The sequence below is a fragment of the Dermacentor silvarum genome, chromosome 11 (assembly GCF_013339745.2).
Source record: "Dermacentor silvarum isolate Dsil-2018 chromosome 11, BIME_Dsil_1.4, whole genome shotgun sequence".
NCBI classification, from domain to species: Eukaryota; Metazoa; Arthropoda; class Arachnida; order Ixodida; family Ixodidae; genus Dermacentor; species Dermacentor silvarum.
Window position 1 is genome coordinate 14,843,717 of NC_051164.1, and position 12,283 is coordinate 14,855,999.

Consider the following 12,283-nt stretch of genomic DNA (forward strand, 5'->3'; position numbering starts at 1 on the left):
ATGCATTCCAAGCTATAAATTTCTTGCACTGAGCATATTTAGGCACCGTTTGTTGCTTCACTTCGTAATTGCACAGAGATCGGAGCTGACTGCCAGTACATCCGTAGGGAAAGTACAGGTGGAGCTATATATAGGCTACGATTATATAATTGCTGTCCTGTGTGAGCAACTTGGCAAGGGAACAGCAGCAACCAGGATCAGCAAAGCCCGAGAGGGTTCGCCTAGAAAGCTTCCCTTTAAAATGAACCATTAATGTGCCTTTTAGAAAAAACCGCTTTAGTACGCAGTGCTCCTATCTACACTAATGCACTTGTAAGCGAATAGGCCAATGCATGCTATCGGTTTTATGAGTGTATTAAGTCCATTTCATGATCCAATACAGGCTATCAATTTTGACAGGGTATCAGGTCTATTATTTTATATTCCCATAGACAAACACAGGCTATCAGCTTAATTGGTGTATCAGGTTTATTGTTTCATAATCCAATAAGATGAAGCTTATAGAAACCAATATATAACATTTCTATTGAAGATTTTCCTAGCATGTAGAGAATTCAGGTCACATGACTTGAAATGCAGTCTATTACTTCAGCACAATTTTATGTACACGAGAAATTGCTTTTCCGCTGCTGTTAAAACTGCAGCAAATTCAGTGCTTTCCTTAGTGCTAATTATTATGTCGTGTTTCTGCTTTGCAGAATTAACCCTCATAGTCATAGTTACTGCTTTCGTAAATTATCGTTGCGCAGAAACATGAACAGAGTGGTAATGAGTTTGTTACAACAGGCAACCCGTAGAAAAAAGGAATGAACGTGCACTTCGCCTATTCATTTGTGACCAGCTAAACCGAGTTGGTGCAGCAGACGACGACGCCATGGTGTTTTTCAGCTGCTTGAAACTGAAACTGTCCAAACAATCTAGTTGGTCGACACTAGGTCCCGTGAAAAGTGCTGCGACAATGCAAACAGCAAGCCGCATTTCTCATCGTTGGTGCGAAGCGGCGTAACAAGTAACAGCTGACATTGTGTACGATGTGGCTGGGCAGCCGTCGTCGTCTGCGCGTGCTGTCGGCTGCTTGCGTTCGACATTCTCTTTCCTACGCGGCGCAAGTGGTCGGCGGCGCCGCTGCCTCTCAGGTTCGCTCCCGAGCAAGCGCGTCTCTTCTTTATCTTTTCATTGCGCGAGCAGTCGCATTTACGTTCTCTTTCTTTTTTTTCCTCGCCCCGAAGTGGAGCTTTGAATGTCGGCACGTTGTGCTGCGGCTGGTAGCAGACGACACCGAGAGCAGACCGGACACCGTTACCTTGGCCTGCGATTGGCCGAGGGGCTTTAATTATTCATAAGGCCCACGGCGAGGCTTGTGTGCGTGTGTGTGTGTGCCGCCGGGGGGTAGCGCCAGCAGTTTGCAAGGGCATCATGTCGGATCGGGAAAGCGTCGATGAGCAACATCAATCCCAAAGTACGTACGGCCTCCTTTTTTTCACCCGCCGCGTTTCTTGCGATCGCCTGCACGGCCATAGCGGAGAGCACCGCCCGCTTCCGATGCGTCCTTGCCCGAGCGGCGCTTTTCTTTTTTCATTGAGCACGGGCCCCTGTCTCCCGAGTTCGCCGCCGCGGTAAGATGGCCGTGTCAGAGCGGAGCATGGCTAGCGGCTGGCTCTCGCGGACGCTGTCATTTTGACGGTTTTCGCGTGGTGCCCGTGCCCCCGGCGCGGGCAAACGCGCTGTCCCGTGGCTCTCGTGCCGCGCTCGACGCCTTGTCGCCGGAGCCGACGGCGTTAAGCCTAAAACACCCGTACTCCGCAGCCGTCGGGATCGGTCGGCGTTCCGATCGCGTCGCTTTGCGGCTGAATTTCTTTGCTACCCGGCCGTCCCAGGTGTTCGAAACACCGCTCGGAATGCTTAGGGTAACCTGTCCGGTCGCTATCGATGCTTGCTTCGTGCTGGGATAGTAACAGAAACGCCGACGCAGGCTGTGAGAGGAATGAGTCGCACGGTGCTTGCCGATTGCGCTTTGCGTTCGCGGTTTACGCACGGCCCCCGCTTTCGGTCTGATGGCTAGTGCACGAGTTGATCTCAACGTTACCGCTCCGTGTGCTTGGTCAGTTATCTCGGTTTACGGCCATGCTTAGCTCATATTCGCAATCACCTGCACCACTCACCGTCCGGCCGCGACCGCGCGCTGTGCGCGTTTATAAGGCACTCAGTGGCACTTCGTCTCTGTCGCCGAATGATGTAACGCCGCATCTGACATTTTATTGTTGTTCGGGGGAGCCATCCTAACGAGGTACAACGCTCGCGAGTTGGCTGTAGCGGACTGCGATTCTAGTCTCGAGCGAGCGCGTTTGAATGGCACGGACCCTCCCCCCTTTCGCGTGCCTCCCTCTCCCGAGATCCGTCTCGGGTTGCGATGTGCAGCAGCCGCACTTCTGAACGCTCGTGTAGTCACCCGACGGATGCGATCCCCACCACGTTTGCCTTTGCGACTTGGAAGGCGCACGCTTTAGAGACGCGCGACACTTGGCTGCCGAAGGCACGCCGCCTCTCACAGCTGCTGCTGCGGTGCAGTCAGCCAGCCTCCTCGCATAGCAACACACGCGCGCGCGCGCCCAGCATCCATTCATATGTGTCTCGACGCTGTCTCGCCGGGGAAATCGATTGGGGCGCCGCCGGCGGAGAATTCTGCGACATGCGCGCGTCAACACAAAACTTCTGCTTTCCGTCTCTCGTGCCGTGATCACCGTTTTCTCGCGCTCTGGTCACATTTAAACGGACCAGGTAGTAACAGAAGGAACTGCTTGTTGGATTCGAGTGGATTCGCGCCTGGCATGGCGCAAGCGATACTGCTTTATTCCTTTTTCTTTCTTTAATTGGCGCCTTTCAGTGCTGCTCGCGCTAGTATCATTCTTTTTCCTGCGATCACGCCGCCGCTATCGGCAGCGTGCCGGATGCAATCTCGAGTAACATAAAGCGCAGTCCGTTGCCGCGGCCTTCGACGCCGCGTGCTATCGTATCTTGTGGACACCACGAGCAAGACGGCCCCTCTCAAGGATTGCGAAGGAAGCGCGTATGCATATATATGCTTTCCAAGCGACGCTCGAGCCACATCGATGTGTTACAACGTCTTGCAGCTGTCATAAAAACGAGTATCGAGCTTTTAAGATGCGGTATTTTTTAGTCCTTTCTCGGAGCTGCTTTCTTAGTTGGACCAGCGTGAAGATCAGAAAAGAAGTGCCGGCTGACTGTTGCGTTGTTGACAGTGTAGTTCACGTAGAATCCACGGGATGGCGCCACCCATCCTTTCGACGCGTCAGCTCGTCCAAATTGTGCCCTTCCTTCCGTGCATAAACTTTCGGTTGGTGTCGGTTTTAAACGAAGCGCTTTTCTAACATCTGCCGCTTGTTTTTCTGGGTGCGTTGTTCATTTGTACTTGTAGTGTTCATTGCAATGGGGTACAGTAACCGCGATTCGGAAGAATTCAAACCTGGACACTGTGACGTCACAGACACTGCCCGCAGGTTTCGAGTTTCGATCACCGAATAGCCGATTATGCCAGACACGAGGTTTGAGAGTCGTTACGTCAGCTGTTTTAAAAAGAAAAGGGTAATGGATATCTAGAATCTTATTAACTTACGCCTCGAAAATGGGAAACCGGCCACCTTTACAGTGCGATGAAGCTCCGTAAACCAAAAATTAGGAAGCAAGGACGAAGGACTGCTGTTGTCGCTGCACAGGAATTCCCGCACCACATAGCCATGACGTCATATACAGCATCTGCTTGGGTCTAGTTAACTGTTTATCGGCAAAGACGGACTACGTTGCATTTAACCAGGGGCCTAAAGTAGCGAATTTCGAGAACTTTCCTGCGCCCCAACTGCATGAGTTACGAGGAATGTTCCTCAAAATCTGTGACGTCACGCTGTTGCACCGGCGCCGAGGCTTTGGCGTGAAATGAAATAATCACAAGCTTGGCCCTAGTTATTTTAAAACTGCAGTAGTAATGATCTTTCACTGCAAAATGAATCAAAATTGAATTATGAAATAATACCAGTCGAAACTCATCCCATGTGTGTTCTTTGTTCGCACATAGATGGCGCAGGCATCTTCCAGCTAATAATAATAATAATAATAATAATAATAATAATAATAATAATAATAATAATAATAATAATAATAAAATGTTGGCGTCAAGCGAAGTATAAGCACGCGATCTTGCTCGATGGAGATGGCTGTCCGTTCGCTCGTCGCCCACAAGTCGTACCGCATGCGAGCGACGACTTTGAGCGACGTCTGTCTCCCCGGTGTTGCCGGCATGAGGGCAGCAAAAATGCGCCGAAACTGCCGTGACGCTTGCTTTATTAATTTAAGTTGATGTCTATTACTGTAAAGAGCAGCATAAATATTTTTAAAGGTCTTGCACTAGGTTCTTATCCTTGCACTTATGAAAATTTCGTTGTTCGCTCGTTCCGTGCGACAATTGGTAGTACTTGACTGGTGTGCATCCTGTTCCGGCTTCGCGCTATTGGCTAGTCGCTCATAGCACTTCCGGGCAACGAGCGACGAATTCTAGATTTCCAGAACCGAGCGATCGAGCGACAAGAACGAGCGATCTGTTCGCGCGACGGCCTGTTTCGTCGCTCGAAGCCGTCGCGCACAAAATCGCTTTCATGCGGTTTGGGCTCGATGGTGAAGTTCTAGATCGTAGTACCTATATATAATCCGGCATTTCAGAACTCGATAGTGTTAATAAATTACGATACCAGACTGCCAAAAAACGCACTTGGGTGTTTTCAGAACGTAAAAGCTACTAGAAACAGGGCAGGCTCTTTGTTTTAGTTTATCGACTGCGCGCTCGTTTAATTTCCGAAAACGACGACTTCGCCCTTTAAGTGAACAGTCGAGCAGAGCACATATGCCATTTCCTGGTGTTTCAACATTCTGGTTTAGTTCTCGAACGCTCGCACCTGTTCCTCTCGCGGCAGACGACGCTCATTAGATCCAGTCTGGCAGACGATCTAGTCTTGCGGCGTGCTTCGTCTGGAATACGAATGAAGCGGCTTTTCGTCGCTGGCGTGATTAAATGCCCCCGGCGGGCAATTGCGCTACCGTCGGTAGAGTTCTGTTTAGTTCCGCAAAGCCGGACAGGTCGAAAGCTGGATTTCCTCTGCGTATAGCGTGTTTTGTTCGCGCGTTCTCTACATGCTTGCAGCAACTCCGGGAGGAACGTTATCTGCCTGCTTCTGCAACCGTCTTTTCACCCGGGCACACCTCGCAGGCATCACACTTCCAGCTTCCGTTTCTCTCAAAGTTCTTCTGCATAAATTTTTATAACTTTCAAGGCATATATCTTCTCCCCTGGCGATAATCTTCATCAACCTTGCGTATATATACTACCTTTATTTAACGCTCGGCGCTCGCTGCTTTCCCGTCGGGAACGCTATGACGTCATGCTGGTACACAGGTGCCCTTCCTAAGCAGGAAGTACTGGGAATGTAGTGTTAAAAGATGTGCACGAAATATAGGTGATTATTGTTTGTAAACCACATAAACCGCCCCAAACAGTGTAAAAAATGTACATATTTATTTTTTACCATATTTGTTTTCATTTTATTTACTACTGTTAGCCTCCTCAGGCTGTTGCAGGGTGGTTAAAACGACGTAAGTTATACAAACGGCATTTCAAGTCTTTCTTGAAATGTGTCAACAGAATTGCAGTTGACAAACACACGGGGATCAGGACTGTTCCAGTGAACTATAGTTCTCGACAAAAATGCGTATTGAAAAACGTCAGCTCTGGGTGTACAAAGCAAGACAACATTCACGTGGTTGGTTTTTGCTGCAGCTCGACCAGGGGATTGCAAATACTTTCCGGAATACAAGTTAAGTTTTCCGCTGTTAAGCAAACAAGAACGGGAGAAGGGGTGGAAAGGGGAACTAAAATTGTCGTGCCCCCACAATTGCTGCTTAACGCCACGCATCGGACTAAACGAAAACATTTTACGATCGGTGACAACGTAAGAATGCAGCGTCAAACGCACCCGTTTGAAACTTGGAGACCATGACGTGGTCGTCCAGCTGTTATCAGTGTACTGATAAAGAGAACCACGATGCGGGAGAACTGGCTGTTGAAATGAGTTAGTAAGCTGTGTTCTAAAAAAAAGAAACCAGATTAGTATTTCGGATCTGATCACGGGTCTATTACGACAGGAACGTCTCAGCAATAATTTTATACCATTTCTTAACTGTGAAGTTGCTTTCTTAACAAAACGTGGTTTTGTGCATTGAAGCACAAAAGTAACTGGAACGCCAATGCATTTCTCCGCAAAGTTCGGCAATTAATATCTCGAAATTGGTGTCATCCTGAGAATTCGTTCCAAGTGGATCCGCCTTGCGAACTCCACGGCTAGAATTTGTAAATTGCAACATGGGCCATAATGTATTTAGTTAAAAACTTAATTAGTGAATTTTTGTTGATTAGTCGAATATGCATTTCATTTTTTTTGTGTGCTAGTAATGTCCGCATCTTCGAGCAGACCAGCTCATGAAGTAGAATTGTGCTACTGGCACAGGCAGCCTATAAACTATTTTGAAAGTGTTTGCTGAAACACCATGGAAAAAAGAAAATTGGTCTGGAAAAATATGGTCGTACCACTTCGTAGTCATTTACTCGGAAGGACCTGTGGTAGTGAATAAGTATCTTTCAGCAAGCCAGCATTGTTTGTGGCAAACTTGAGTATGGACATAATCATAGCGCACCCACTCCCAGTTGCTTATTCGCTCACATATAGCGTCCGTCTATAATCACATGAACCGAGCAGCCAGACGCTGGATGCGTTACAGCGTCGAAATGTGTAGATGTAGAACTGACTGACTAAAAGAACCGAACTAAAACCGAAACTATGCTAATGGTGACGTAGCGCTGACGTCAGAGCATTTTCCGGGCGAAGGTGCAGGCTGGTCAGGTGCACCGCTCGGACAACACCGTGAATCGCGAGTGTACCTTTCCGATAGCCTAGGGGCGACTGTGTAAGCGATCGCTCGGGAAACGTTTGTGACGCTTGTAGGCTGAGGTGCGACGCTGAACATCAGATGTTGTGTGACAAAACATCACGAGGCGGAACAGGTTGATGTAAATGATCGGCACACGGGGCCGGAAGCGTGCAGTAACGAGTTGTAAGACACACGTGAACTTCTAAGAACCTCCGGAGTTGCCCTCCTCAAGGTGAACCGTAGGCGATCTATCGAGCAATGTCTATTGTAGAGAAGCTCTGTAAGGTGTTCATAAACGGAAACATGATCGTGGCCACCGCGGCGACGACAAGCCAGATCTCTCATCAATCAGGCCTACAAGGGACACTAGACAAGCTGAACATAATAAATTCAACTTGGCCAAAGCTCATAATGTATACGGTCAACGCTCCCTATCATTTGTCGGTGCAAAAATATGGAATGAATAGCCCAGCTTAATAAGAAAACTTCCAAATGCTATTCCATCATTAAAACATCACTTCAAAGCGTGTATGTATAATTACCTACTTTTGCTTTTTGCTTTGGATTGCAATTTATGCCGACGTTTATGGTATGGATCCAAAACTAGCCACATAGGCTAAGGATCCAGATGTTACTGTCAACCATTTTGTAATATATTGTGCTTGAATAAAGATTTCTTTCAAAAAAAAAAAAAAAAAAAAACGCGTGCGACCACAGGGGAAATATCCGTAAAGTTTGATATTTAAAAAGAAAGAAAGAAATGAAACAAAACCGAGAGAAAGTGACGGAGGCAAGTCTGCCGCTGCATGCGATCGTTCGTACATGTACTACATTACGGGAATTCTGCGCAGTACACGGATTTGTCTTGTCTTCGTGCTTGCGGCTTCAAAACGTTCTATGTGATGTTGTTTGTTGGGCTTTATCTTTCTAAATTTTCAAGCAATCGTGGTTTCTCTGCGCGCAAATCCATAATGATCGAGAATCGTTGCACTTAGAGCGCACTGTATTTATTGTTGAATGCGGGGATCGATTCGCAATGTCGCAAAGCCGTGTGAAGCCGGGAGTACGAAGTTCGTGGCAAAGATGCCCGTTATTCGTTCTCTGCTGGGCAGCTCTCGTAGACACCACCAGCGCCGAGGTTTTCTCCGTAGCAGTCGGAACTGTATATGCCTCCGCGGCGTTCCACTGCGCGTGCGCAGCCACCGCGCGTCGCGTTTTGCATCACCGCCGGAGCAGCTCGCGTTGCTCGTGCAGCCGTCGCTCGGGCGCCCATCTGGCCTTCCGGCGGCGGCCGCGTTCGAATACCGAGAATAGCACGCCGACGGAATCAGCCTTGCTTCGCGTGGCGAACGCCGCTGGAATTCGCGCGCGAGTCCCCCTTTCGGCACAAACATTCGGCTGCACCAAAGGGGGAACTTCTGCAGGCTTGGGGAGAGAGAATGAATCAAGTGAAGGGAAGGACGAAAAGAAAGAATGGTTGAAAGGAAGGAAGAAGGATTGAAAGAAAAGCAAGATCAGAAGACTGCAGCGATCCCTCTCTGAACTCGTACACTGGCAGCAGGCGCTTGTAGCAGACACTTTTTTTTTTTTTTGACCGGGTACCTTACTCGTCCGAAATCAGGTCCGCTATATTAGTTTCTGCGTGTCATCCAGTTGTACTTGCGCTATCACTCTCGTCTCGGTTTGTGGAGTACTATATCCTACCTACCGTTGTATTATACGGGCGCGTTTATTTATTCTAGCGTTTGCTTATGTAACAGCAGACTATCCAGTGATGCTGACCTTCGTCGGGAGGGATGCGACGTTTGCCTCCTTTTGTCACGTCCCGTGGGCGCGTTGGAAACGCGTCCGAACAATAAACTGAAAATTTAAACTGAAAATCGGGTCACCTCTTCTAGCGAGCGAGTTGGGGGCATTTGCGATTCACGACACTGTGTCGTCATCTTTTGTCCTCTACAGCGTTCTGTGACGCTCAAAATCACCCCCCGCACGACGTATTACCAATGCGCCAAAGCTACGCGGCGGTATACCTTGCAGCAGGCACGTTATTTCAAATCCCAGTGGTGGGTAATGTGTAGCTTTTCTTCGAGGACGACTATTTGACAATGACGAAGATCGCCGTAATAATAACAATGATAATTTATTTTTCCCTTAATGGGTGGGCCGTAGTGGAACATTACATGAAGGGGGCGGTGGTTTGCAATCATCAGTAACAAAGAATGATTACTTATACAATAAAAAAATATCGGCAGGACAAAAGCGAAAATACAGAATAGAACACACGCGCGAAGCCGAAACGCTGTGTTGCGGATTGCACCAGCTGGCCATATTCCTTATTAATAGTTCTTTCTTTCTTTTCTTTTTCCTGTTTACTTTATCTCCTGTGGCGGCGGATCAAGTTTCGGAATGTGAAAAGGGGGCAACCGACCCTGGTTTTCTAAAACGGTACCGCATCTTAAGATTGTGTTTTGCCTAAAAGGCGGCTTTGATGCACTCAGATGGCTGCACTAAGAAGCTCTTCGGAGTGCATGTCTTTAGAAGTAGCGACAAATATAGATGCGCCTACATTTATCCCTTGGGATAAAATGGGAGCGAAGCGTTGGACTTAGCTGCATGAATTCGCAAGGAATTTGATCGTGGCCGTTTACTGGCTACTTACCAGCCAGTAAACGGCAAAATTATCGTTAAGGTGACTGAAAATTCGCTAAAATTAGTGACTCTATTTACTGGCGGCTTACGTCAGTAAAAATTGTCGCAAATGTTGCCAGGATTCTAAAAAAAGCCAATTTGTCGTAAAGGTTACTGAAAACTCCCTAAATTTAGCGACTTTCTCGCCGTGGGCAAAAAGAAGAAAAAAAAAAAAACGGCGTGCTTTTTTATGATTAAGAGTAGTAGTAAGTGCGACATGGCTACCGGCAAAGCAGATTGGTGCCGTGACGCAGACCTGAAAGCTTACTGAGCCGAAATGAACCTGTTTTGAACTGAACCTCGTTGCAAGTCTCGTCTCGGCCAAAGAGCCATCCGCGCTGGAGGCTACTGGCCTGGTCACGCAACGTGGCGCCATTTCTCGAAGGAGGCGACGCAAAACCCGCGCCGCTGAACTCACGGACTGCTGGCGTTGAAAAGAGCACAGGCAACCCTGCCTCGGCGCCAAAAGATAACAATCAAGTGTATATGGTGCACTGTATCTGCCTTTTGAACGACGCTATTGAAAATGACAAATAGCTTGAGTGATGCTGTGAACGAACGGAAGAATTCGGAAGCAATATTTTATTTTGTAACTTGTTTGGGCAGTAACTAGCGTATGTAATGGGGACCTGTACAAGGGGTTACGGGCCAGAGACCGCATTTTCTTTAGCTTTTACTGGTTGCCCGGATGTTCTCGCAGGTTCTCGTTTCGTTCTCGCGCCCATTATCGTCTTGAGTCCCCGGATAACGGCTCTGGATTTTCGCTCAAGGTTTCTTGAAGGTCGCCGACAACGGGAGCTAAAAGCGTTACTTGTCGGGAACACCGCTCGTCCCTCCTTAAGAGTATGCTAAAGAGAAAATTTCCTTTGAGCTGCGTCGGTATATTATTCGTGCACGATAGAAAAAAGAATTCACAGCTTATACACGGGGTGAATGATGATGAGTGGGCGAAGCTCCGGAGGGAATCATCGGATCTCCCGCTTAAGGGCACGCTAGCACAAACGCGTTAGAAACGTGCAGTACTATCTAGTAAGGGGGAGCGGCCACAGCGTCTTACGCAGCCATTTACACATGCCGGAACGTGCACCGCGTTTGCCGACGCCATCACATGACTTCTGAGAGAGTATACCCCTCGTATTCATAAACGCTCCTCGACTTGAATTTGACTTGCCACCGCCTTGGGCAGCGCGATCGAAACGCGTTGAAGGTAAGGCGGAGAGGCCACAGCGTCTTACACCAGCTTCTTACACGGGCCGTAACGCGCTAGCACAAACGCGTTAGAAACACGCTAGAAACGCGGCCTTTCGTTAATGTTGGGTATTTATTGCCATCGTGGTGCGTGTGTCCATGTCCGCTTCGTGGCGTAGTGGGCTAACGCCGCGCGCTCGGAAGCGAGGGGTCCCTGGTTCGATTCCGCGCTACGGACACAACTTCGGAATTTTTTTTCTCATTTTTCTCAGACTGGTTACACACTACTACTACGACGACGGGGACGGAACGGGTGCCGCTATAAGGAGCTTCGCCCCTAAAAAAAAAAAAAAAAAAAAAAAAAAAAAAAAAAAAAAAAAAAAAAAAAAAACGCCACCCTTAGCTTGAGAAAAGGCTCGGTAAGCCAGAAAAGACGCAGACACGAAAGACGGGGCGACACCGCCTCGAAGTTCCCGCATTAGCGCGCCGTGACGTCATTGATATCGACGGCGTTAGCTCGCGCCTGGTTACCGTTTTATCGGCAAAGATATGGGCTACATTGTGTTCTAAAGGAGCCAAAGAATTAGCTTATACACCAAGCTTCGAATACTTCCTGCGCCACAAGGGTCCAAATACAAGAAATTTTGTAACATGTGATGTCACACTGAGGTACCAGCGCTGGAGTTTAGGCGGGAAATTAAAAAAAATGAAACTTTTGACCTTCATTTTTCTCTTGGAGTAATCGACCTACTGCCGCAAAATTAACGATTTAACAGATTATAAAGGACACTGTTAGTCTCAACTGATTTAGAGTTTCTTCTGGGTGTCCCTGTAACACAGATGTGTGGTGGTTGGCGTGATGAAGTTGCATCCGCAATATTCATGGTATTCGAAACGCACTTCACAGCTGTTTCCTTTAGTGTAAGTTTTCGTGAAATCTGGCGCCAAGAATGCTCTTAAAGTGGCACTAGAGGAAACAATATTGTCGAGCTAGAGCCATTCGTCTAAAGGTCGACATCATTGTTTTGCGAGTGGCAGTGCATGACTTTGTTGCTTCGATAACTGCCGCCAACGGTCCGGCTGCTGCTCCTCAATTTTAACCTCACACGCCAAAACCAGACGAGCTGACGTGATCTCCACGCGATGTCGCCCTATGCTGCTCTGTCTTACAGTTACTGTATAGGAACTCTACGCTCTGTTTAGGCTGCTCTGGCCTCCTCGAAGCCCTTGATTTCGGGGATATTAGGGATCGACTGGAGCTTTGGTGGCAGAAAAGTAGGGAGACCACAAAGAACGAACGCGTACAAAAACGGAAGTTCCCAATATGGGTTAGAAAGTGTGATGTTGGGAATTCTTTGTGTGTGTGTTCAGGTTGGAGGCGGAACCCACCGCCTCGTTTCAAAGGGCATGCCCATAG

The 12,283-nt window shown here is 48.1% G+C and overlaps 1 protein-coding gene across 1 annotated transcript in view; it reads left to right on the forward strand.

Moving 5' to 3' along the window:
• The first annotated feature begins 1,201 nt into the window (after positions 1-1,201).
• Positions 1,202-12,283, forward strand: part of LOC119433924 (transcriptional activator protein Pur-beta-like) — a 186,046-nt gene continuing 174,964 nt past the window's right edge. Inside the window, exon 1 of the mRNA XM_037701209.2 lies at positions 1,202-1,459. Coding sequence (XP_037557137.1) covers positions 1,417-1,459 — 43 coding nt within the window. The 5' untranslated portion in view covers positions 1,202-1,416. The remainder of the gene's footprint in view (positions 1,460-12,283) is intronic.